General features: G+C 45.6%; 2 protein-coding genes across 2 annotated transcripts in view; one reads left to right on the plus strand and one right to left on the minus strand.

Annotated features, from left to right (window-relative positions):
• Dsb (scavenger receptor class B member debris buster) overlaps positions 1-4,103 on the plus strand; it is a 221,053-nt gene extending 216,950 nt beyond the window's left edge. The window contains exon 10 of the mRNA XM_076441851.1: positions 1,091-4,103. Coding sequence (XP_076297966.1) covers positions 1,091-1,516 — 426 coding nt within the window. The 3' untranslated portion in view covers positions 1,517-4,103. The remainder of the gene's footprint in view (positions 1-1,090) is intronic.
• A 6,560-nt stretch (positions 4,104-10,663) lies between these two features.
• Positions 10,664-26,993, minus strand: LOC143217667 (uncharacterized). Its single transcript, XM_076442206.1, has 3 exons — positions 26,742-26,993; positions 15,587-16,078; positions 10,664-14,788 (listed from the first exon to the last, which is right to left on the minus strand). Exons 1-3 carry the CDS (start codon positions 26,991-26,993, stop codon positions 10,664-10,666), a joined length of 4,869 nt encoding a protein of 1,622 aa, XP_076298321.1.
• Between the last annotated feature and the right edge of the window lie 1,003 nt (positions 26,994-27,996).

Below are 27,996 nucleotides of genomic sequence, written 5' to 3' on the forward strand. Positions count from 1 at the left end.
ACTGCACCAGTCGATGCAGTATGTTGTGCTCTACATAAAAGTACTAACATACTTATGCCCTAAACTTATTCGTTAGGAAGTCATCGAAGCTAAAAGTTCTCTGATTTATAATGGAACATAACGTAGGTACTCCGGAACACTTGCCGAGTCCGAAATAATTCAGTGAAATTTTAGCTTCGATAACTTCTTAACGAATAAGTTTAGGGCATAAGTATGTCAGTACTTTTACATAAAGCACAACAAACTGCATCGATTGGTGCAGTAAAAACAGTAGGTTTCCATTTTAGAAAAAAGTGCAGTTGCATTTCTCTGATGCACCGATGCACAAAAGTGCATAAAATTAGTTGTGTAGTATGCACCGTCTGATGCCATTCGACTTTTCCTTATAACATTTTCCTCTATTCCCGACCGTTTAGGAGGTACAGCCTGTTCGAGTTGCGTGGGACACACTGTATAGTAAAGAAATCTGTAATTTGACTCTGCGTCAATGAATTAACACATTGTTGATCAATGGTGTATTTTCAACGGTAACTAAAGCAGAGAATTTCTACAAAACTTCGTAAAACATTTACTGTTGTTTTGGCTTGTTTAGCTTCCACACTAGTGCAAAATAATTCGAGTTCAAGGAAGTTTTATTTCCATTTATAGAGGTTTTTCAAATGCAGCGGAGGGGAATGAACAAAATTTTCGTCTTATAGAGGTTTCAGACTTAAAGAGGATCGAGTTATCAAAGTTTGACTGTAGTTGGTTGGTGATTAGATCGAGGGGGGGGGGGAGGCAAAGAGGGCCGGCTTGGGAATCTACATGATCAACATCAGCGCGTGCTTGTGGTGCCACAAAAGCGTCGTGCTACCTGTCAAAAACACTGCAAATTGCTCAACTTTAAACACTTATAACTTTTACACCATTGATCTTCCTTGATGTAAAATTGTATTTCTCACATCTTCTCGTCCAAATCTACTGGATAACACAGGGAAAAAGCAAAAATTTATAGGAGGAAGACAAATGTTTCTGGTTACGCGAAAAATAGTTTACCCGATATATTTTTACTATATTTAAAATTACTTATATTTATTGTTTTGTTCCATAGAAACTTGGTGTGCCGCTAGAAGGAAAAGTTCGACTTCAAATAAATTTAAAAGTTGAGCACCAGCCAATTATCGGCGTCGTTTCGAAATTTCCCGATATTGTTTTCCCGATTATGTGGCTGGAAGAAGGCATCGAAGAACTAACACCTCCAATCCGCAGGTGGATCTACTTAGCAACGACATTCAGCGATATTGCTGTGCCTTGTACCTCTTATGGATTAATTCTAGTCGGTATAATAATCATAATTACCGTTTGTGCGAAAGTCTACAACAAAACTGTATTCACACACGAAGCGATAGAACTAGGCAAACGAACAATCAGAAGAGGTTCGATGTTGCTGGTAAATGGACAACACAGATTAATAGTGACGCGAGATACGTACGTGTTACTGAATAACAGTAGCACGGAAGAGAGGATAAGGGTATAGGTCTTTTAGTAATTATTTTTTTATGAACACTACCCGAGATACATACATTAAAGCGTTAAATTAAAGTGTGTTGCGCAACGACGAATCATCTCGCATAGTTTTTACTCGTTTTAATACTGTACACCAAAGTTCTTTTTCCAATTACCTGAAGAGGGATGATTACGCGTAACAGTTTATAATGTCATGTATCCTGGCGAAATTATGATTATTTCCTACGTGAATCACGTTTGATGTGGCTAAATTTCGACTCCTAACTGTGATTTCACTTGTAAGGACTTATATCATCAATATACGAGTTGCAGTGCGAAATAGATCGTACTTGGACGAACAGAAACGGGTACTTAATGATCAAAGACAATAAAAAAAACTTATCCCAGCATAATAAAAATCTCTTCCTTGCAATATGTACTATATATAGCACGCCACAAACTTAAACGGCCAATCTGCGAGAGCTTAATTTACACCTAAAAAGAATAACGAGTAACTACGCAGTTTCCATTACAGCAAGCAGAAGTAGTGATAGCGTGCAAAATCACTAACCAGTGTAGCCAGATGAGGAGAGTCACGGTGAAATGATGTACCCCCGCTCTGATGACGGGGAATGAGTGTGGCGAATGGGAGACACGTTGCACGTGCGCGATGGGGACCGTGGAGTGTGCGCCTGCGCACGGCGCTGGAATGGAATAGTGGAAGGGGTAGGAGGAGTGGCTTCACTGTCACTAACCGTGATTTATCAGTCGTGATTTTAACTTCATTCACGCCGAGACCGTGATTTTTTAAATTTTGAGTGAATTTGCTCACTGTCATCCTACGTGTTCATCTTGATTGCATTAGTTCTTCAGTATTAGTTCTTTAGTACTTCATAATAATATCTGCATGTAACGTAAACTTAAAATTATGTCACCTTTTTTGTATATAACGTAAATTTACTTCATTAAACGATGAAAATAAAAAATATTCAATTTTGTATGCCGTACTATATTTCAGTATCTAAAAAAGAAACAAATTAATTCTCTCTCGCGATTTTGAAATTGTAATATTTATCTAAATAGTATAAAAATGCAGACAATTTCTTTTATGTTCATGTATGTATGTACCCAGTCAGCCAGGTCTGCCTCGAGCAGATGTCGAGCATAGCCTTGAATCGTACTATGCGAGCAGATGGCGGGCATTATGCTGTCAGAACGACGACGCTCGAAACTGAGCATGCTCGGAATCTGTTCGATTTTGGACAGCACACCCTGCCAGCATAAAGCGATACTTATTCGGACGCAGAAGTATCGCTTTATGCTGGCATGATGCGCCGGTACAAGCTGAGGGCAGATATGAAGGCAGGCCTGATCTCAAATGTGCCCTCGTTTAAGAGGGCAGCACGATCGCAATAACGTGGCGAATGCCGTTATACAGGGCAGGTCAAAATTTCTATTGTACAACTATATATCAGTCTTCCTTTTTACCGACAAAATTAATATTTATTTAAATTCATATTGATTTTTGAATTCATATTTATTGTGTGCACATGCAAGGAGGGAAAACGAAATAATAAATCATATAACCTCATTCGCCACATTAGTGCGACCGTGCTGCCTTATTAAACGAAGGACCGAGCTGCCTTCATTCTGCCTTCAGCTTGTGCCGGCACACCGTGCCAGCATAAAGTGATACTTATTCGGACGCAGAAGTATGGTATTCTGTTGGCACAACCTGCTGTCCAAAATCGACCAGATTGCTTACTGGGTATATGCTATGTATTGTCACGACGCGACGGTTACTTCTCCGCGGACGGAAAAGCAACCGGCAACAAGAGTTTACAGGCTTGACGGCAGTGATAGTACGTAAGGCGTTTTTTTCGTGCATGCGCGACGTTTCTAGCCTTAGACGGCCTCAGTCAAGTACGAAGATCGTGTACCTTGGACGCACCGCTAATTTTTGGCCCCTGCCGTAGGGCAGCGTCAAGGTTGCCACAGTTCCTCACAAACTTTGGACGTATACCTTCTCCCACGAGAGAAACGTAGCGCGAGAAAATCAGTTTTCGTCCGTCGTTGCGCATCTTCGCCCTAATTGGTTCAAGAAAGTGGGGAGTGGATAGTGAAGTGAGAGATGATAGACTTGCTGCGCCCCCACCATCTAGATCAGCTCAGAAGGCTGCGCAGAACGATACGTTTCTCTCGTGGGACAAGGAATAGATACGTTCCTGACGAAACTCGTGCATGCGCGAAAAAAGCCCCTTGCGTACCATCACTGCTTGAAGGTCGGGCCACGCTCGGCCGCGCGACACGTGGTCCTCCCGGAACAAACAGCTGATCGCGGATTCGGATCGAAAAGACTCCTCGGATCGACAAACCGAAATTCGGGCGCAAGGAACGTTAGCGTGGCAAGTTTAAATGCGGTAAATTTGTTCCACTGGAACACGGACGTCCTAGGGAGGCCGTTTCGTTTCGGTACTGCCAGAGGGCGACCCGGCCTCTCGTGAACGGTTCGAAGGGACGTCGGAAAAACCTGCCACGCGTCACAGTATGTATAAAGGATTACAAAATACCAATGGATTACTTAACATCTATAACAGGCTTGGGCGCGGTTGGCTCGCGGAACACATGTTGCTGCTTCTCCTCTTCGCTTGGTCGGCAAGTAAGTCCCCACCGCGGCCACTCCGATTCTTCCCTTAGCCTTAGCCTTAGCCTTAGCACGAGCACCCCCACGATGCTGCACCGGCAGCATTACTCACCACTACTATGTAAACATGTACACGCACATAAGACCCTCACCCGAAGCTCGTGCTAAGGCTAAGGGCTAAAGGAACTGTCGGAGTGGCCGTGGTGGGGACTGACTTGCCGACCTAGCGAAGAGGAGAAGCAGCAACATCTGTTCCGCGAGTCAACCGCGCCCAGGCCTGATGTATAGAAAACGCAAATGATAGTTTGAGAAACGACTTACAAATCTAATAAAGGGTATAGCCGGATAAGGTAGTAAAAAATGCCCTTGAACCGAATTTTATCGACGATGTGCCATTCGATAGAGCACAAAGAAAAAACATACTGTGCAAAATTTCAACCCTGTATCTCGATCGGGAGGGTAGTTATGGGGTAAAATCGAAAAATCAGTTTTTGGCCTATTTTCCCTAGTTAATGACGTTTAGAAATTCTGAAAAAAATCTGACACATGTCAAGAACCCAAATACATACTTTGCAATTAGTTTCAGATTTTTAAAATGGAAATCCTGCTTGTAAAAAATCAAAAACCTCAAAAAAATCGAAAAAATGCAGATTTCACATGGAAGTTTTAGAGTGTCCACTTTTATATTTTTACAGTAGCAGTATATTGTTATAAGTATTGTTCATGAATTTTTTCAAATTTTTCGGTTTGGTGCGCCGTTGTTAAAAAAGATAAAAACCGATTTTTTCGACGTTTTTTCCGCGAAGAACTAAGCTAACCTCAAAATTGTTACGTTCTATTTATTCTGTAAGTCTATCAGGCTCTGATAAACCTTGAGCATTCTACAGAAGTAATTAAAAAATGAAATCAACTTAATTAATATTTCTACAGTATAATCATTACATCTAGAAATATAAATCACGTTTCCAACAATTCAGTTGGCTCAGTGCGTTAGGCGTTCGATTGTGGACCGGCCTATGCTAGGTTCGCTCCCGGCATAGGTATACATTTTTTTTACTTGATTAATTGTTTTTTTTTATGTCTGACTATATAATAATCAATGGTGTGTTTGTAGATTTCTTTTAGAAGCAATATCTACATATTCAAAAAAAATATTATAGGTGAAATTCGCAAAAAAATTATAATACATAGCTTGTGCGGATCTTAATTATCTCAGATTCATTTTATCGTATTTTCTGTAAAGCCTATTTTATTTTATCGATGAATTGAAAGATTTATTTATGTTGAAAATTTGAGGTACTTCTGGCAGTACTCGACATTTTCAGCAGTAATTCCATTTATGTGTCTTCGAGTTTTAAATACTTTGTTATAGAGAAAAGAAAGAAATTCAAGTTGTAGAAATGGCTCTATTGTTGTTTACTTCTTTTGAGGCATTCAATTTGGTACCTCGTCTCTTATGCGGAACAGCAATTGTTGTGTATGTACTACTCAGGGTTGCTAATGAAATATTTCACAGTGAAAGCAGATGTTCCGATACTTGTCAAAGTAAACTAACGGATCCATAAAAGCATATTTAGAATGACGAACTTTTGATGTTTCATTAACTTTTACCTTTGTTCACCTTTATACGTTTACCTTTTCTTTTCTTTACTCGCCTTACGACTCTGTTAGACACAACTACTATATTTGCTGTATTTTACCTTAAAATACTTTTTAAATATTTTGATGTCGTTCATATAAAACATACACGTTATGTCTCTGCGACTTGCGCGAACAACAGTTATGCTCTCCGCCAATCAGAAGCGATCACGAAAATCACGGATCATCATGATTGAATCACGAGTAATCCAAAAGTAGCAGTTCACGCCATCCCTACACAGAAGGTTGACTGTGTTTATTCGGTCTTCATAGATTACATGCTTCTTTATCATGTAATAACACGTAATTTCTATGACATTAGTAAATAATTATATAATAATATAATGTAACAAAACAAAAAGGAAAAAATAGCGTGTGGACCGCGGGCTACCAGTTCCCCGGCTCTGCTCTAATGGAAAATAGTAGTTACTATACTTTACGTATACGTTCACGTGTACAACATTTGTTCATAAGTCTACACCAAAGCGATTCCTGACAAACTTATTTTTCTTTTTCTTTTTGCGTGTACATTAAGCCCTCGCAGTTTTGTCGTTTACGGTTGGGACACCCTGTGCACGATATACGGACACTACATATAGCTCAGCCCAGGGCATGGGTGGAGCCCCTCAAGCGTCTCCTCTCCCGACCAAGCTTCCTTTCGGTGGCGCTTCTCGCGGCCGCACTGCTTGCGACGGATGAAGTGCGTCCTTCCTTCATAGTAACGGCGGATGCTGGTAAGGGACAATGAGCGCTACAGTGGGGATGGTCTTGTCTCAATTGAGACAAAAATGCTCAGGTCTGATATAGCTCAATGTTGCAGTATGGACAGTTCATACACGATCGAAATCTAGCACAATGTTAATCTATTAATACGAATGATTTCCAAGCAAAATGATAGCTGGAATTTAATTGTAATTTGTGTCTAAAGGTTGCATTTATACTCTTAGAACGAAACTTTGTAAAGTTTTTGAGTGAAGCCTGTCTTATATCATGTCGAGTACTCCACATACACACAAGTTTGGTGACCACTAAACTCTACTCAGGATATTTAATATTAGATATAAAACCAAGTTAATTCTTCTATTTTTTAGTATCTTTTTTAGGAACTAAACGCTGATTAAAATTTTTATATACTAATAATGTGCGTTGATAGAGGTATTTGATTAAGATTAGATTGATATACCATTTACTGTTTATACATACGAAATCTATAATGAAAACAATCATCCTACTCAAAAAGTATTTCAAAAGAATTACTATACGACAAGTAAATGAATAAATTGAGCAGTGTGATGTCTAGTAGATTACGACAGTACGCTCATTTTGCGCATCCAGAGATGTTAATATTCATTGTAATATAAAGAGGTAATTATAAATAATTATATAATAAATAATTATACTATAAAGAAAATTTAATATTGAAACATTAAATGCTATGTTTTATAACTTGTTCCCCGTATAATGTTCACTATCTACTGTCACGTCGTCTATCGTTTCGTTGTGGAAACGTTAGCGACACCGGGTATTTATAAGTGATACCGCCGGGCCGCGTTTGGCCGCGCGAAACGCGGTCCACCCGGGACAAAAATTGTACGCAGACTCGCCGTTTCACGCAATTAACACTCTCTTAATATTTGACTAACTCAATTTATTCCTCCGATGTTACAGGAACGTTGCCGGCAGCGACCGGCAGCGTTTTAAGGTTAGCCGACGCGTGACAGGTGGTCGGCGACGAAAGATTGTCGCACGCGCGATTTGACCTTCTCCGGTCCTTCTCTTTACGCTTCGAATCCGGCAGCAACGTGATGTTAACGTTGGCGTACGCGAGCTTTACGTCCTACGCCCGAATTCCGATGGAAAACGCGTTACAATAGCCTTCTCGTCGGCAGAACAAGTCGCGGAAATACGACGAGATCACGTGGCGGCGCCGCACCTTGGGACGACTCGAGGTTAGCGTGTAATCGACAACGACGTACGAATCCCGCTAAAAGAATGGTGGCTCGTCCCCGCTAACTCCGTCACCGCGCCTGTCGTGGTCCGGATAGCGCGGATCCCCACAACCGACCTCTATTGGAACTAGCACCCGCTAAATATATTTTTTTCGCACGTCCGTTGACCGACGGGTTCGCCCCGTTCGCGAATTGAATGTTATATCTCGCAAATACCGGCAGCTTCGAAACCGCATCGGTGTTTCTGCGACGCGATCGAGGACACGACACGCTTATCGAGCCAACGCGAGAAAGATCACTTTATTAAGCTGAGACCTGACAGAAGCTTACCCAGGGCAACGATGGATGTTGAGCAATCTCGTCCCTCGATTTCCGACAGCTTCGCTTCGCAATAATGCAGTAATTCTTATGCAATGGTTAAGGTTCGGAATTCACAACTCGTTTTCGCTACAGCCAACGAAGAAGTGATCTTTCACGGTGTGACTCGGGAACGCGGAAGCGGAGCGTCCCCCCTTGCCGCTCTTGTACCCCCGCACGTAGTTCGACCTACCGCTGACAGATTTTCGGACGGGGCCTAGCCCTGCGCGACGGTCCCTTGCGCTCGGCGATTCGGTGGTTCTCCGGCAGCGATGCGTGTGGATTGGCCGCTTCCCGCAGAGGTGATCGACGCGTGCCAATCCGGCAGCGATCCGGTTTCTCTTCGGATGAGGCGACGGCGAGACAGCTGAGATTCCTGGCTTGGCATCGCCTGTCCTCGTCGGCGCCTTCAGGTTGTTTTTCCTGGGCTACGTCGATTCCTCGCTTCTCTCGGTGTACGAGTTTACGCCGGCGCCGATCCTTTTCTATTTCTCGGCGGGAGAGGTGTCCCCTTCGGGTCTCTCCTCGGGGCCCGACTACGGTCCTGCAGACACGCGTCGCGCAATTGGCGCGACGCTCAAAAATATAAGTGCTCGCCCATGGGTCTCGTTCGCGCCCAGGGCGAGCGCTCGCCACAGCGCCTCTCGCATATATGGCTGCCAGAGGGTGACCCGGTCTTCCAATAATCAGTATCGGATGACGTCGGCCAAACTGCCACGTAACACTACAAAGCGAGCCGCCTTTTGTATCCGGCGGACGTCTCAACATCACATGTTATCTATGTCCTTTTTCTCTTTAGTATCCATATAAATGTTGATATGACACGTGGAACATATCATTATGAACATGGTCACGCAAATTCTCATTCAGAAAACTTGTAAATTGTGACCAGAGTGATTGAGAAACATGTAAGTGACTAAACGGGTTTAATTATAAGGATTTGTATATAATTAGTCTATATTAATCCATATGCTATACATATAGCAAGCATGTCAAATACGCGGTCCGTCGACACGTACAGTAAAGTCGCGATATTTCTCCGCGACCTTCTACCCAGAATTTGTTTAGTGCCTACTCCACTGCCGGCCAACGCCGCAGGGTGGCGATGATTGATCTCGGCTCGGGTATATCAGTGTGAACCACTACTAATACCATTACAAAACTTCTTCATTTTTCATTATTTTTTTATGGGACTATCGCCAACTTATTTCTAGTATTTTTCTTATTGAAATGACACCAAACACGATATAATTTCAACTGTATTTAGTGCTTTAATCGACGATGAAAGGGTATAGCCGGATAAGATAGTCAAAAATGCCCTTGAACCGAATTTTATCGACGATGTGCCATTCGATAGAGCACAAAGAAAAAACATACTGTGCAAAATTTCAACCCTGTATCTCGATCGGGAGGGTAGTTATGGGGTAAAATGGAAAAATCAGTTTTTGGCCTATTTTCCCTAGTTAATGACGTTTAGAAATTCTGAAAAATATCTGACACATGTCAAGAACCCAAATACATACTTTGCAATTAGTTTCAGATTTTTAAAATGGAAATCCTGCTTGTAAAAAATCAAAAACCTCAAAAAAATCGAAAAAATGCAGATTTCACATGGAAGTTCTCGAATGTCCACTTTTATATTTTTACAGTAGCAGTATATTGTTATAAGTATTGTTCATGAATTTTTTCAGATTTTTCGGTTAGGTGCGCCGTTGTTAAAAAAAATAAAAACCGATTTGTTTCGTTTTGACGTTAGATGGAAACGCCGGGCGCCGGGATCGCCCAGATTTGGGCGCGCGGAGACAAGAGAACGGGAAAAATGATACAAACGAGGAAACTCGCGAGAATAGACCGGGTGATTGAATGTCTGGAAGATGACAATTCACTTTATTTGTCGTTAGAGCAAGGCGCGATATTACAAAGAAACTTGTATGATGGTGGCCGTGTGAGGTTTCGCGAGGAAAAATCGCTCCTCCGACGCAGGAGGGTCCCTAAATATCGTCGCTTCGGCCGAGGTGGTGTCACGCGATTGGCGTGGATCGCTCATCGAATCGAGTGTTTCGAGATTCAAAGTAAGGTGATTTACGGTCGATGCGAGACGTTACGTACGTTGAAACAATAACAGCGGGCTCTACGCGCCGCTGACTCGACGTAAAAACCAAGTGTCGCGCGGTGTTTATCCGCGTCTCGCATCGACCGGTAAACTTCTTACTTTGAATCTCGAACATACCGCCCGCCTCGAAACACAGTTTCGAAACGAAGCACACGTTTCACGCACGCACTATGACTAAGAAGGTCGGGCCTCGCACAGCCGCGAGACTTCACAATAACGGGAATGCGTTGTACAATGGTCACTAACGCTAGACCCAGAAGCGCACGCCCGAGAGGCGACTCGCTGTCGCCGGGTTCGCTTTATTTTGTCGCAACGGTTTCTGAGAAGCGTGATTTTGACGTTGATCGTGGAAACCAATGGGGAACACCGCCCGCCGTGACGGGACGCATCAGATCGCACCGTTTGATTTGCGCGCGGGGAGCGAGGGAGACGGGACCCGGAACGAACACGCGCGACGACGGCCGACTGGAGCTGCGTCTATGGGGTGGACGATGCGCTCTGGACGGGTAATAAACATAATTTCACTAAAGGTCGCTTTAGCGTTGCCGTCGCCGTTTTGACGGTAACGACTCGAGTGTGACCGTCGTCGCCGGGATGCAACTGGATTACACGACCAAGTTCCCACTTGCATGGGGGGAGTGTGGGGTTCCTAAGAAGGACGAGTTGCCCCGTGGCGATAGGAGGGTACGGCTTCCGCCACTTGCCGCGCTGTTGCAGGGTGTTTATATAATCGTCCTGCCACAGCCTCCAGAAGCGTTCTGCTGTGTGACGAATTAGCTGCCAACGGGAAAGTCGGTTTTCGCCAATTTCTAGATATGAGGGCTGTGGCGGTACCGTGAGCGTCGATCCCACGAGGAAATGCCCGGGTGTGAGGACTTCGTAGTCGTCGAGGGTATCGGTGAGCGGTGCGAGGGGGCGAGAGTTTAAGCAGGCTTCGATCGCGCAGAGAAGTGTTGAGAACTCTTCGAAGGTTAGCATGCGCTCGCCAAGGATGCGACGGAGGTGATGTTTCACGCTCTTGACCCCCGCCTCCCATAAACCCCCGAAATGCGGCGCCGATGGGGGGATGAAGTGCCACGCCGTGCCATCGGCGGCTGTTTTATTTAGAAAGTTCGGATCCTTCACGGCCGCGCGATACGCTGCGGCGAGTTCACGGCACCCACCTACGAAAGTAGTTCCGTTATCGGAGTAAACGGCTTCCGGCAGCCCACGGCGGGAGCAAAATCGGAGGTAGGCGTTTAAAAACGCGGGGGTAGAGTAGTCGCCGGCTAGCTCCAGATGAATTGCTTTTGTGGCCATGCAGATAAACAATGCGATGTAGGCTTTTCGCGAGGTGATACCGCGACCGGCCGAGGCGCGGACTTGGAAGGGTCCGGCGTAATCTACACCACAGTGTGCGAAACTTCGAGCTGGCGGGGATACGCGGGCTTTAGGTAAATTTCCCATGATTTGCTCGGGAACGGCAGCTCTTTCCCGAACGCATGTGATGCACGAGTGGATGACGGATTTCACAATGTTTCGGGCGCGAAGTAGCCAATAGTTTTGGCGAAGGGTGTGTAACGTGAGTTGCACGCCGCCGTGCAGCGTGCTGACATGGATCTGCTCAACGAGGAGGCGCACGAGGGGATGCGGCGCAAGCAGAATCGGATGCTTTACCCTGTGGGCGAGGGAGGTGTGCTGCAATCGGCCTCCGACACGAATAATGCCATCCTCGTCGAGGAATGGGCTGAGCGATAATAGAGGACTCTTCGGCGACGGCGCATGGGCTTGTTGGAGCGCGCGAAGTTCTTCGGGGAATGCCTCGAATTGGAGGCGTTTGATCCAAAAGAGTCTAGCTTGGGAGACGTCCGAGGTCGCGAGTGCCTGACCGGACGGCTGATTAGTGGTCTCGGAGAAATCCCGACGGCAGAGACGGACGAACTTGATTACATAGGCCGTGACTCGTAGGAGTTTAGGCCATTTAGAGAATCGAGAGGCTAAATCCCACTCGATTGAGGAGGGGACCGTGTTGTGGTGCACTGCTTTGACTTCCGTTAGATCGTTACTTTCCGGGATGGGTGCCTGAGATGGCCATGCGGAGGCGTCGAGTTCGAGCCATTTTGGTCCGTGCCACCACAGCTGATGTTTGAGGAGATCGTCGCTCAGGAGACCGCGAGAACTGCAGTCGGCTGGATTGTCGGCGGTAGGCACATGCCGCCACTCTGCTTTTGGAAGTCGAGTTTGGATATCCGCGACGCGGTTGGCCACATAAGTTTTCCATTTGGACGGGTGCGAATGTAGCCATGCTAGTACGACAGTTGAATCCGTCCAACAGAAACACGAGGCGCTGGTGTTCGGAAGCGACGAAAGGACGAATGTCATGAGACGCGCCAAGAGCGCGGCTGCTTGCAGCTCGAGACGCGGAACTGTCACAGGGGTGAGGGGCGCGACTTTGGACTTGCCTGCGAGTAGTGATAGGGTGATTTGGCCTGTCGTGGAGATGCACCGAGCATAGATGACGGCGGCGTATGCTATGTTGGAGGCGTCCGCGAATCCATGAAACTCGATGTGAGAGTTGGACGGAGAGTAGCCGGTCCATCGAGGAATTTGTACTTGAGTGAGCGACGGTAGGCGAGTATAGATCGCGGTCCAGCGATCGAGTGCGGGGCCGGATATCGGAGCGTCCCACTCGATTCGAAGGCGCCATAGGTCCTGAATTAGAATCTTGGCAGAAATGATGGCAGGGGTGACCCAGCCCAAAGGATCATAGAATTTCGCGATCGTAGATAGAATCGTCCGTTTCGTGGAGGGGGGTGTATCGGGAATCGAGACTTGGAATTGGAAAGCGTCGCGAGACGGATTCCAACTTACTCCTAGGATTTTGAGCTCATCGTCGGGTGCGAGGAGTTTCGAACACGCGAGGCCGTGATCCGTCGGATCCATATCGGTGAGGAGTTCGGAATGGTTGCTTGCCCATTTCCGGAGTCTTAAACGACCGCGTTGCAATAAACCATTTAGCTGATCGCGAGATCGGCGTAGAGAAGGGATATCGTCGCCGCCGAATAATACGTCGTCGACGTAAATGTTAGATCGTAGGATGGGACGAGCGAGGGGAAATTGAGAGCCTTCGTCATCGCTGAGTTGCTGTAATACTCGAAGGGCGAGGAACGGAGCGCAGGTCATTCCGTAAGTGACGGTTAGCAGCTGGTAGGGGTTAGGCTCGTCGCTGGGGAATTCTTTCCAAAGAATCCTCTGATAGTCGAGGTCGCGAGCATCGACGAGGATTTGGCGATACATCTTCGCGATATCGGCGGTGTAGACGTACCGAAAGTTACGCCACCGAAGTAGAACGGAGGACAGATCAGCTTGTAACTTGAGACCGGGTAACAGATGGTCGTTGAGGGAGGTTCCGTTCGAGCTAATGCTAGACGCGTTGAACACAACGCGGAGGTGCGTCGTCGCGCTGCCTTCGCGAAACACCGGGTGATGGGGTAAATAAACAGATTGCGTCGATGACGGGGAGGAAGGGGGTGCGCGACGCATATGGCCGAGCTTCTCGTACTCGTGAAGAAACGCTTGATATTCCGAGGCGAGGGTGGGCTGCCGGTGGAATTTTCTCTGCAGCGAGCGGTGGATTTGTTCCGCTAAAGGGCGTGATTTCCCGATATTTATGGGAGGTCCAGTTCGGAACGGAAGAGGAACCACGTACCGACCGTCGGCAGTGCGGGTGGTGTGCGCGCGGAAGTGTGACTCGCACTGTTCTTCGTCCGGGGTAAGGAGAGCGCGACGGGGAATCTCTTCAAGTTCCCAAAATCGTTTGAGCTCGTGGGAGAGAGTGTCGTCGTGAATGCAATGGTGCATTGTGATGGTGGAGCAATCGAGAGGTTGACTACGGGCCGCGCTGGAGGTAGCTGCTTCTGGTGCCTGACGCGCGATAGGTCCGGAAATGACCCACCCAAATACTGTTTCTTGCGCTACTGGTAGTCCGGGGGGACCTTTACGCACGCCGTGAAGGATTAGGCTGTGGTAGACGTCCGCGCCCAGAAGGAGGTGAATTTCGGCCCGGCTTGACGGATCGGGGTCGCCCCATTCCAAGTTTGCGAGGTGCGCTACAGCTTGGGAATCTCGGATACGTTTCGGCGCGTATGTTGAAAGCGCAGGGAGCACGAGCGCGATGGTTGATATTGCGGGAGTCGCGGACGATCGGTGAGCAACTTGGAGCTGCACAGCGTGACGCGCGGTGCCGGCGTGGATGCCGCCGACCGCCGAGATCGAGGTGGTGACGCGGGTGCGTTTCGCACGCAGAAGATGCGCCATTGCTTCCGTGATAAAGCTGGTTTCGGAGCCTTGGTCAATCAGGGCTCGGATGGTCACGCAACGACCGGACGGAACGCTTATCTTGACGAGGGCGGTGGCTAACAATACCGTGGTGCTTGGTTCCGCGATGGTGGACACGAGGTGAGCGTTCACCTCAGAATTCACGGCCGAAGGGGGAGTAAAGCTTTCCGCCTGTATCTCGTCTTCGTGTAGGAGCGAATGGTGTCGTCGGTGACACAGGCGACACGAAAACTTGCTGGTACAATCCCGACTGAGATGCGCATGGCTTAGACAGTTGAACCAGCGCTTGAATTTATGTACGAGCTCGCGACGGTCGCGAGGGTTTTTCGCAGCGAATTTCGGGCATGCACTAAAGAAATGAGGAGCTTGACACACTGGACACGGTGGAGATGGTCGCTTGATCGCGGTGACGGCATGCACGTGCGCCGTATCGTCGATCGATTCGGTGATCGCGACAGGGTGCATCGAGGAATTAGAGGACACACTTTCCGCGAATTCTTCAAGTCCACGCACGCGGGAGTCGATGAAATTGGACAACGTGTCAAAGGACGGAGGCGTGACATCGTCGCTGATTTTTAATTTTCAAGCCCGTCGCGTTGTGTCGTCTAACTTCTGGGATACTAGATGGACAATAATATCGTTCCAGAGATCTTCCGGCTTCCGGTTGAGATTCTGGAGCGACGCGCGGATGATGCAGACGCTGTCGCGAAGCGTGAGGAGGTCGTCTGCTGACTCGCGAGAAAGCGCGGGAATATCGTACAATTTTTGAAGGTGGGCGGTTACAAGACGTCGCGGATTTTGGTAGCGCGTGGTCAAAGTCGCCCATGCAATTTGAAAGTTATTTTCGGTCATGGGAATCTGTTTGATATAGGCGAGCGCTTTCCCCGTGAGAGAAGAGAGAAGGTAGTGGAGGCGCGATACATCGTGAAGCGTGTCGTTCTTAATGATGAGAGATATGAAACGGTCGCGAAACGATTCCCATTCCGCGTACTGGCCATTGAATTCGGGCAAATCGAGACGGGGAAGTTGATCGGCCGGTACCGCCAGTGAAACTTCGGCGCTGGGGTTTGAGGTGGGACTTACTGTGGCGCTGGTCAAGTTGTCGAGCAGAGTCGTCATGAAGGACAAGGTCTCCAAATAGGTTTCCTCCGTTTGCTCGAACTGGTCCTCAGAGAAGTATGGGATCTGGGCCTGGTCCGCTGACGACGCGGCAGCGCGTTGACTGCATCGAACTTCCGCCACTGCTCCTGGAGATGGACGATTCTCGTGCTCAGCGTCGTTTTGGTCCACTTTTCCTTCCCCAGCTTCTTGAGGTTGGCCAGAGCGTGGTCGATGCCTCGTTTCGTTTGGAGTTGACCCGCGAGTGCGTCCGCCATGGTAGAGAATCTTGCAGGTCACGAGGAACTCCCAGTTCTCTTTTCCGCGATCCGGCTCGAAGGACCAATGTTTCGTTTTGACGTTAGATGGAAACGCCGGGGCGCCGGGATCGCCCAGATTTGGCCGCGCGGAGACAAGAGAACGGGAAAAATGATACAAACGAGGAAACTCGCGAGAATAGACCGGGTGATTGAATGTCTGGAAGATCACAATTCTCTTTATTTGTCGTTAGAGCAAGGCGCGATATTACAAAGAAACTTGTATGATGGTGGCCGTGTGAGGTTTCGCGAGGAAAAATCGCTCCTCCGACGCAGGAGGGTCCCTAAATATCGTCGCTTCGGCCGAGGTGGTGTCACGCGATTGGCGTGGATCGCTCATCGAATCGAGTGTTTCGAGATTCAAAGTAAGGTGATTTACGGTCGATGCGAGACGTTACGAACGTTGAAACAATAACAGCGGGCTCTACGCGCCGCTGACTCGACGTAAAAACCAAGTGTCGCGCGGTGTTTATCCGCGTCTCGCATCGACCGGTAAACTTCTTACTTTGAATCTCGAACACGATTTTTTCGACGTTTTTTCCGCGAAGAACTAAGCTAACCTTAAAATTGTTACGTTCTATTTATTCTGTAAGTCTATCAGGCTCTGATAAACCTTGAGCATTCTACAGAAGTAATTAAAAAATGAAATCAACTTAATTAATATTTCTACAGTATAATTCAGTTGGCTCAGTGCGTTAGGCGTTCGATTGTGGACCGGCCTATGCTAGGTTCGCGCCCGTCTTAGGTCTATTTTTTTTATTTCATCAATTCTCTTCTTTTTTTATATCTAACTTCACACTAGTCAAAGATATTTTTGTAGAATTCTTTTAAAAGCAATATTGAAATATTTAAAAAGTATTTTAAGGTAAAATACACCAAATACAGTAGTTGTGTCTAACAGAGTCGTAAGGCGAGTAAAGAAAAGAAAAGGTAAACGTATAAAAGTAAACAAAGGTAAAAGTTAATGAAACATCAAAAGTTTGTAATTCTAAATATGCTTTTATAGATTCGTTAGTGTACTTTGACAAGTATCGGAACATCTGCTTTCACTGTGAAATATTTCATTAGCAACCCTGAGTAGTACATACACAACAATTGCTGTTCCGCATAAGAGACGAGGTACCAAATTGAATACCTCAAAAGAAGTAAACAACAATAGAGCCATTTCTACAACTTGAATTTCTTTCTTTTCTCTATAACAAAGTATTTAAAACTCGAAGACACATAAATGCAATTACTGCTGAAAATGTCGAGTACTGCCAGAAGTTCCTCAAATTTTCAACATAAATAAATCTTTCAATTCATCGATAAAATAAAATATGCTTTACAGAAAACACGATAAAATGAATCTGAGATAATTAAGATCCGCACAAGCTATGTATTATAATTTTTTTGCGAATTTCACCTATAATATTTTTTTTGAATATGTAGATATTGCTTCTAAAAGAAATCTACAAACACACCATTGATTATTATATAGTCAGACATAAAAAAAATAATTAATCAAGTAAAAAAAATGTATACCTATGCAGGGAGCGAACCTAGCATAGGCCGGTCCACAATCGAACGCCTAACGCACTGAGCCAACTGAATTGTTGGAAACGTGATTTATATTTCTAGATGTAATGATTATACTGTAGAAATATTAATTAAGTTGATTTCATTTTTTAATTACTTCTGTCGAATGCTCAAGGTTTATCAGAGCCTGATAGACTTACAGAATAAATAGAACGTAACAATTTTAAGGTTAGCTTAGTTCTTCGCGGAAAAAACGTCGAAAAAATCGGTTTTTATCTTTTTTAACAACGGCGCACCAAACCGAAAAATCTGAAAAAATTCATGAACAATACTTATAACAATATACAGCTACTGTAAAAATATAAAAGTGGACACTCTAAAACTTCCATGTGAAATCTGCATTTTTTCGATTTTTTTGAGGTTTTTGATTTTTTACAAGCAGGATTTCCATTTTAAAAATCTGAAACTAATTCCAAAGTATGTATTTGGGTTCTTGACATGTGTCAGATTTTTTTCAGAATTTCTAAACGTCATTAACTAGGGAAAATAGGCCAAAAACTGATTTTTCGATTTTACCCCATAACTACCCTCCCGATCGAGATACAGGGTTGAAATTTTGCACAGTATGTTTTTTCTTGCGATGCTCTATCGAATGGCACATCGTCGATAAAATTCGGTTCAAGGGCATTTTTGACTATCTTATCCGGCTATACCCTTTCGGGCGCAAGGAAGGACAACGTATGGGGAAGAAAGAGACGCGGACAGTCGCCGCCGCTGGCACAGTTCAAGGAATTTCCCATGCGCTGTTTTTCGTTGCGTTCGAAACTTTCATCGTTAACTAAACCACTAAATACAGTTGAAATTATATCGTGTTTGGTGTCATTTTAATCAGAAAAATGCCAGAAATAAGTTGGTGAAAATCCCATAAAAAAATATGAAAACTGAAGCAGTTTTCTAATTGGATTAGTAGTGGTTCACACCGACACGCTTTTGCCGCGCGATCCGTATACAGGGTGTCCCAGAACAAGTGTCGTTCCCTGAAATGGGAGGTTCCTGAGACCATTCTAAGGTACATTTTCCTTTGCACCAATGTCAACTGCGGCTTTGTTTAGGAGTTATTAACGAAAAACACGGACCAATCAGAGCGCGCCCTGGGCCGCCGCGCCGTCACGATGCGATGTCACGGCGTACCGCGAGACTCGCTTGCCGGCGCGGCTTGGCGCGCCGGGTCAGGGCGCGCTCTGATTGGTCCGTGTTTTTCGTTAATAACTCCTAAACAAAGCCGCAGTTGACATTGGTGCAAAGGAAAATGTCTCTTAGAATGGTCTCAGGAACCTCCCATTTCAAGGAACGACACTTGTTCTGGGACACCCTGTATACATGCTGTCCTTTTCTACGTTCGGCTTCGATTGTACTCTCGGCGCGGTCGGCGCAGTAGACGCAGTCATAAAAAAAATAATGACCGTACACGACATGTCTCCATGCAAAACACTGCCATTGGAATAATATCGCGACTTTACTGTAGTCTGCTATCTGACCAAGAACTTTAGAACTATTGATGACAATTTACAACTGGAACTAATCGAAATACAGTGTTATTCCGTATTGAAACAAAAATATATGTATACATACATGTTTTCCCAATATGTTGTGTGCAATTAGGCGTATTTCAGCTATGTTCGGTAGCAGTGGTAGCACAGATACAGGGTGTCCCAGATAACAGTTTTCACGATTCCTTAAGTGCTTGCAATAATCTGACAAAAAAATATTTTAGACAAAAGTAGATCAGTTTTCGATTGGCTATTCATTGCAATAAGAATTATTATTGTCAAGGCAACCTTCATTTTTTTAAACGGCACTTCAAAGTCATCCGAAGGTCATGGTATACTAGGTCGTTGAATTCGTCTTGATACGGGCTATAATACTGTTAAGTCAAAAGTACAAAGTGGCATTTAAAAAAATGATGGTGGCCTTGACAATAATAAAAAAATTCGAACTTTTTTTTATTGCAACATATTGTTACGTCCGGAAGGTTACTCGCGTGATTTTATCGCTTCGCGACACGTGACCTACGCTAGACGCACAAATATGACGCAACCTTTGTCCACGCGGCACGTACGTCCGACGTCTGACGGGACCACGACCTTCGTGAACACAATCTACTGGCTAGCACTTACTACTGAGATGGCGACGAAGGGGATAGTGCGGCCGGTCTGAATTACGGGATTTCTGAGTAGAAAACGTCAGCGGCTCTCGGGCAGTAGAACGGGTGGTCCGTGGGTACAGCAGGCCTCCTTCAGCTGGCCTGCTCTCGCTGCTGGTTGGCGGCTCTACCAGAATCTGACTGGGTCGTCACGGGAACGACGATCTTCACCCGTCCCCGGAAGATGTCGCTGATGATCTTGGGTTTACGTGTGATACCCAGGAACTGTTGCCCACCGTTTTCACTCGCGTAGATGCGTGCGAGTTTCCGTAATTGGCATCGGCGACCGGCGCCGCGCGGCATGCGATACTCATATAATTAATAAGCGAGAGTCGATAGAGACTTCTGCGTTTCCCGATGAATCCGGAGGAACGCACCGAGCAGTATTATGCTCAGACGTGCAAAGCGGAAACGCGGAAGCAGGTGAAATATATACAAAAGAGTATATCGCAAGCGCGCGGTGTAGGGGCAGGAATTGATCGAGACTCACTGATTGATGTGATAACTAGGCGTATATTATAACGTTCAACGTTACAACGATACAACTGTTACGTCCCGAAGTCTGACTTTCGCGAAATTATCGTTCCGCGACCCATTCCCCTTATTGGACGCTCAAATGCGATACAACCTTTTGTCCACGCGGCACGTTACGTCCGACGTCTGACTGGGAACCACGACTTTCGAGAACATGCGTATTCTACTTCACGCTTACAGGTAGTAGATTCGCCCCAAAGCGGCGGACGAGAACAGAGATAACTGAGACGGCGCGAATCTTCGCAGGGAAATATTTAGCGACTTATCGGACAGTTGAGTATAGCGATCGGTGAAGACAGGCAGGCTTCCTTTATGCGAACTGCTTTCGTTGCCCGTTGACGGCTGCAGTCCAATCAGGCTGAATCGTCGTAGAGAGGATTATGATCCTCACTCGTCCTGGGAAGATCACGTCGTTGGTGACGAGGGGTACCCCGCTGTTGTCCTCTGTTTCGCGTTCGTTGACGTGCACGAGCTTCCGAAATTGATAGCGACGAACGCAAATTGAATAGGAGAGTATTGCAAGCGCGAAGATGTAGGGAGAAGAACTAAGCGAGACTCACTTATTAAATTAATAACTGGGAATATATTTGTAACGTATGAAATGAAATTACAATGAACTAGAAGCGCGTGATATAGCAGGACCGCTCAAAGGCGGATGAGAGCGAGGACTCGTCGGAGTCCGGACCGGAACATCCAGGAGGCGACGAGCCTCGCTGGAGTCTTGAACGAACGTGACAGACTGGCTGTCCGAATTGAACTGAACTAACTGAACTCTTTTTAGGATCGTGAGGTCGAATACATAGGTGTCTTATCTTCTACGCGATGTCTCGTTAGACATAACGCTACGGATGTTATGAGAAGCGCGCGATTAATGATTACGGTGAATGCTACGTGATACTGCTACGGGGAATACATTGTTCGGTCTCGAGCAGACCGAACGTGAGATTTATTTAGACACGGTCCGCTGCAATAACCGAAACACTCGACGCGACGCGAAGCGACGGTCCCAGAGTTTGGGTGTCATCGGACACCACTTCGGGACCGTCTCGAGAGCGAACCACGACCATTGACAGGGCAATCTTTGTATAAACACTTTAGTTTCCGTATCGTTTTCCCATATCATTCGCACCTAATAATTTCCATAGCCCAAACATAGTTTTACCAAAGCGCTCCTACTCCTACGACCAATATGCACCACCCACTCACCAATAGCAATCACTTCTTCATCCCCATACACCAGTGGTCGGCACGGAGGAGACTCTGCAGGCCGTTTTCGGCTCGCGCCGCATCTTTTCACCGACCGCACGTCCCGTTCCCCGTAACGGCCCTAGTCCTCGAGGCAGCTCAGGCCCGTACCTATCCCAGACCGTATGAACTGCGCGTGGCGCATTAGGGCGACACCCGTATCAATAGGTTGCGACGAGACACCGACTCGTCGCGCTTCCGAAGAAAGGGGGGGATGTGACGAGGCATCGCCTCGTCACTAGTCTCCGAAGAAAGGGGGGGATGCGACGAGACAACGTCTCGTCGCGAGCCGCGTCTAGGCCTAAGAGTAAGAGCGATCGAACGGCAGTCATATTTGTAGACTTTGCCGAAACTGGCCCGCACCAATCACCGCGAAGAATCAGCCGCGACGCGAGCGGCACTCTTCGTGGTCCGTGCTTTCGTCTTCTGTCTATATAAGGCAGAACGAGACGAATTTTCAGGGGAGTTCACCTGGAGACAGTCTCATCCTCGCCAGTCAGTGAACGAGCTCGAATACTCCTGGGTGCGTCCAGGACGCGAGCGCTTCGGTACTCTTCGATCGGGGGCTTCCGTTCGAGTGTACAGACGTTCCTGCTGGACGACGAGGCCGTCCAGTCCGCAGGTCGAGACGACCGCTCCAGGAGACGCTCCCCGTCGAAACCGCGACGTACCGGAATCCGCGACGTATCCGCGCATCCGTAGCACCGTCTCCGGAAAGACGTTCCCGCAAGTCGCGAGAATATTCGCGCACCGTACCAGACCGGCTCGTCGTGCCAGATACCGCTGGACGACGAGATCGCCGTTTTACCCGCGTCCAGAATCCAGCCGCGGTAGCATAGTCCGGAATCGCCAACGCACCGTGTCCGCCAGAAGCATGGTCTCGCTTGTCCGGACCGCACACGGCCCGTCTTTTAACCCGCGTCCGTAGTTCGTAAGTAGAATAGTGTCAGTTGTAAGTGCGCCGTAAATTAGTGTAGTGTTAGTTGTAAGTGCGCCGACCGAGCCTTGACCGACCAGGCTGACTGTTCGCCGGCCGTTTCTGCGCCGCGTTCTCGCCGGACCGCGAACCTCCGCCGTCGCCGTCGTCGCGTCAGCTACCGCTGTCACGACAGAGATCGCCGCCGCCAGAAACTCGTCCAGGCACCAGGAATTATTATTAAATAAACCTGAGTTTTACCAGACTTCGCACAACCTTCATTACCTCCATCCTAACGAACCCTGGTAACTCTTGAGCTACAGGGCATCGCGAAGTCGGATCGTTACAAGGTTTCCACATTACCATTGAGGTACTATTGTAAATGCGTTTTTTTATGTGGTTTCCCCTGTAGGCCTATTCCACTCTGTTGCATGACAATTCTGTCATGGGATATGTACGGACCTGAGGACTAGGGCCGTTACGGAGAGCGAGACGTGCGGTGGGAAAAGGAGGCGGCGCACAGTGGGTAAAATCGACGTTCTAGCTGTTCACGGGCTAAAAACTCAAAGTCCTCATATCGATTTTTAACGAATGCACAATGTTTCTTAAATGTCTATTACATTCGAAAACGATAATATTAATTAAAGCTATTAAAAACTCTCGTTGCAATAAACATTCAAAGATCAAACTTTTTCAGATACGATTTATCACCGAAAAAATTCCTTGTCTTCATAATGATGTCCTGGAAAACCTACTGAAGATTAAGTGACCAATTTTTTTTTATATGAAGAATGTATATCTATGTTGAGAACGCACCAGGAACTAAACATCATTGTTCATAATTTATTATAAAAAAAAATATTTAATCAACTAAGGAAAATTGTCGAAGTTTTTCACCTTTGACAAGGGATAAGTTAAAATGTCCGGAGATGTCCATGTTCTGACAAAGTGGAACATTTTCGGCAAGATCTCCTCTAAAAGATCGTGCAGAATTTAGATCCGGATTAATCCGGGATCCCGAAGTTATGATAGTTTAAAGCGTCGCGTGACACGCGCACAGTGGTGAGTTCGATCGAAATCGTGGCCAAATTATTCATTATTCACACGAGTTTTCAGACATTTCGGGTGGTGTGACAAAAAAATGTTTCCTACGAAAAGTAATCAGTACACAGTCTTTTACAAATATCAATACAAAAAATTTCCAAAAAAACTTTTTTTCAATAAAAAATTGTGGTCACCTTCATTATTTATTTATAACTACATATTTTTTATTCAATAATGTTATAGCTGACGGCAAGACGAATCCAACGACCTATTTAATGTGGTCTTTATGTATCGAAATAATGGTGAAATAGGCGCGAACAGCTAGAACGTCGATTTTACCCACTGTGCGGCGCGAGCCGAGAGCGGCCTGCAGAGTCTCCTCCGTGCCGACCACTGCCATACACTTTTAGATAACCAATAAAGAAAGACGCCGAGTCGACCTTATACACAACGCGACACGAAAAATCAGAACACAAAATTCACTCGAAGCGATAACTACTCTAACTTCTATTTCGAACCTCATCATTTGTTGTATTTGTTAAGTTTTAAAATATATAAGGTGTTATACCTTCCAAGACTCGAATTCATTTTAACTAGTCGGTGTTATCCACATAACGCCGTCACAGCCCCGAATATCGTCGCGAGCAAGCGGAACGGGCTTTACGACCCCGCGAAGTTCGGTATACGGACTTGCGGTATTTCGGACGCTTCATACATTAAGATATGATTATTATACAAGGGTTAAGATAAGAATGGGTGTATGGTATGAGGTGGGAATCGGATCTGATGAACGGAGCGAAGTATGACTACTTATAACTAATGAATATTCTTAATAATTACGGTTACAATATCCTATTCTTATTAACTACGCTTATAACCTATGGCAACACGTCAGCAGACGTGACACAACGTTCGAAACTAAATCATAATTAAGACAAAGACCGGAACTAGAAACGCGCGCGAGAACGATGAGACCGCACGAGGGCGGATGGGCGCAAGAGGCGGGAGTACTGTTCGTTGCGAAGTCGGAACTGGAACTGTCGCTGGTTGGCCCTCCTCGGACCACTACGACATGTCGATTTCATCGTTGTTATTAAAAAAGAGAAACGTTAGCGGCTACGGGGAATTGATTATGATATCGGGACTACGAGCTACGGTGAATACGGTGTATGGTTACAGGATGCTTATGGTTGATTATGAGAACGAAATTGCAAAAATATAACGTGGCGTGATTACCGAGAATTACGGCGGGAGTGAAATATAATATGACAGAATACGAAGAACTATGGCGGACGTGAGGTTCGAAGTGTGAGAATTTATATCTAGGTGATTACACTGTCCAACAGCCAAAAAGTATTTCGATTCCCACTATGCGATCCTTATAGAGTTTTCCGCGCTGATTCCGAATCTGTTTTTCATTTTTTTCCTATACGTCCAGTTTTTGAGAAAATGAAGTTTAAAAAAAAGACTTATTTTTCAACTTTAAACAAATATTGCGATGTTATTATAAAAGATATTGAATTGTTCTTTACAGCAAAAGATTCTGTAGACTTTCCCGAATACAGTGATATCCAATATTAATACATTATGATTGTTTAAACATGTTTAAACAATGATTAAAGACGGAGAGACCCCACTTTTGCACCAATTTTTGCGGATATTTTCGAATTTATCTCAAAAAATAAGGGTCCAGCGAAAAATTGAACTATACCACGCGAAAGAGCAGACTTTTATCTTGAGAAACCCTCGTGTGAAGTTTGCATGGCCGACGTTTTTTTCGAACCAGAAAGCAAAATATCTTCGCGCGACATCAGTTTCCGCCAGTGGCGCTCGGGACGGGATACGGCGCAGCGACGGGATACGGAGCGGCGAACGACCGTTCTGGTGGTGAGCGCCACTGGTGACAACTCATGTCGGGCGAAGATATTTTGCTTTCTGGTTCGAAAAAAACGTCGACCATGCAAACTTCACAGGGGGGTTTCTCAAGATAAAAGTCTGCTCTTTCGCGTGGTATAGTTCAATTTTTCGCTGGACCCTTATTTTTTGAGATAAATTCGAAAATACCCGCAAAAATTGGTGCAAAAGTGGTGTCTCCCCGTCTTTAATCATTGTTTAAACATGTTTAAACAATCATGATGTATTAATATTGGATATCACTGTATTCGGGAAAGTCTACAGAATCTATTGCTGTAAAGAACAATTCAATATCTTTTATAATAATAAAATTGTTTAAAGTTGAAAAATATGTCTTTTTTTTAAACTCCATTTTCTCAAAAACTGGACGTATAGGAAAAAAATGAAAAACAGATTCGGAATCAGCGCGGAAAACTCTATAAGAATCGCATAGTGGGAATCGAAATATTTTTAAAAAGTTGAAATTTGTTGGACAGTGTTATTATATGTTTAATTCTTACTAACTATACTTATGATTATGGCCACACGTCGGCAGACGTGACAATATAGTCAATCGAAAACTGATCAACTTTTGTTTAAAATATTTTTTGTCAGATTATCACAAGTACTTAAAAAATCGTGGGAAGATTTATGTGGGACACCTTGTATATGCAAACCACTATCTTCAATGTTAAAAAATAATCAATAAAACTGTGGGAATGTCAAGATTAACAGACGAGCGTGTATAGCCAATTTAAAAAATAATTACAGCTTAAAAAATTCAAGTAAATTTTAAAAAATTGTTTACTTAAGAACGATGCCAAGTTTCCTAAAAAAAAATGGAATAGTTTTATTCTAATAAAATAAACTTGATAAAAAAACAACTTTTATACTTCATATGTATTTTCTAATATTGTTGTGTTTTGTACGTATGTTATTTTGTATGTATAACTGCAATGTTAATAAAAAATATGTGCTTCTTCTTTATTTCGAGTCTGCTTTTTTTTATTGCGACCTTCGAATTAATTTATAATACTTAATGAGGCCCTTCGTGGTAAAAGAGTTTGACAATACATAATAGCACGACTAAAATTCCATATATTAAAAAGTTCATAAATGTAGGTATATTTGGCTTGTGGCTGATCCGAAGATCGTTTAAGCTTTGTGCTGTTTACTCACGGTATGTCGACTGTAACCGGGTCGAGTGGATCTATGTGTCCCGCTAGCTGAGAAGGTCTTTTTTTTATTAGGAAATTTCTCTTTTGAGACTTATTACAACATAATGTACATTAGAGAGTCTTACAGATTAAGGGAGAAGGCCATATTATGAGACAGATGCTAGAGACAAACATGATATTTTCAATGATTTTGTGACGGTTACACGGTGCGTTGGAAGGTGTTGCCGCGTCAGTCGGCTGTCCAAGGTCGCGGAACCTCGAAGAGCTAAGGTGGACCTACGTTGCGGTTTACGGCCGGTAATGGCGCTTGCTCGAAGGAGCGGCGCTCGGTGTGGCGGACGCTCGGTGTAGCGGAGGCGCTGTCGCTCGGCGTTAGCGGCGGAGCGGATTCCCACTCGGCTTTCGCCATTGGGGCTGGACTGTACCTACTCGGCGTTTCGCCACTGAGGTGGAGGGACTCCCGTCGGTATTTCACCACTTGGGCCAGGAAGGACGGTTGGTCGGGTGAAGGTATGATCGCGGGATTAGGTAGTCGCTCACTCATTCGCTCACTCACTCTCGCTTCCAAAGTCTGGCACACGGTGTCGGTCGGTTTTCGTCACGGAGGACTACTGGTCGGTAGACGGTGGTGCACTGACTTGCCTTACCGTTGATTGCCCGGGGTAATTATCCCCGAGCGCGCTCAGTTTCTCTCGCGAGAAACCGGTTCGGCGCGGCGGCCCTCTCGCGGCCGCGAGTCGCGCTCGCGGTTTCGCGGCGTGTTTGTCGGCGCGGCGGGCGCGGGGTTCCTGCGGTGGTCTCTGGTGGGGATAGTTTCGCGCCGGTAAGGATGTAACCGTCACAATTTTAAATAATTAAAAACATAAAATGCTGCGAATTTGTGCGTTATTCAATTCTTTGGTGTTTCCTGAAGTGTAAATAATTTTTATAATATAATTATAACGTTAAAAAATAATTATATGATTGAAAAATAGTAGTAATGTACTGCTGTGAGCTGACGAGAAGATCCCCGGGGGGGCACAGACGCAAGAGGGGTCTCCAGCTAGCGCCGCCTACCCCCACCTCTGACGGTCCGTACTCGCCGCCTACCCCCACCTCTGACGGTCCCGTACTCGCCGCGTGACCACGCCCTTTCAGCTGCTACGTCACACGACGCATAGTAGTAGGATTCCCGTATTTACAGAGGGCTACGATGTTTCACGACTTACAGCCAATATTCAATGCCGTGAATACGAGGATCCTATTGCAGTCATGAAAAGTGACAATTTACACAAGGAGAATGCAAAGCCTTCGCGTCACAGATTTAGCTGAGACTTTACAGAGTTACAGATCTCGTTCCCCTGATTACGAATATACCCCATTATAGAGGCAACTATTCAGTAATTTTCAAGATATTTGCAAATTAAAGTTTTGTGGACGCAACATGTCAGTTTACATAGTTCACTCTTTTACTAATTGTAAGTAATGGTGTGGCGTAGCGGCAGCGAGCTGAACTGCTATGCCGTGGACTTGGGTTCGAGTCCCGTCGTGGTAACTTTTTTTATACT

Source organism: Lasioglossum baleicum, chromosome 17 (assembly GCF_051020765.1).
Source record: "Lasioglossum baleicum chromosome 17, iyLasBale1, whole genome shotgun sequence".
NCBI classification, from domain to species: Eukaryota; Metazoa; Arthropoda; class Insecta; order Hymenoptera; family Halictidae; genus Lasioglossum; species Lasioglossum baleicum.

What these genes read in the sequence shown, in the direction of transcription:
- LOC143217667 (XM_076442206.1), bottom strand. Translation starts at nt 26,993, where the DNA reads ATGAGTGAGCGACTACCTAATCCCGCGATCATACCTTCACCCGACCAA. An exon ending in AGCAAGCGCCATTACCGGCC is followed by an intron (nt 16,079 to 26,741) that starts GTAAACCGCAAC and finishes GTGATCTTCCAG; the next exon opens with ACATTCAATCACCCGGTCTA. An exon ending in ACAACTTGACCAGCGCCACA is followed by an intron (nt 14,789 to 15,586) that starts GTAAGTCCCACC and finishes CATAAATTCAAG; the next exon opens with CGCTGGTTCAACTGTCTAAG.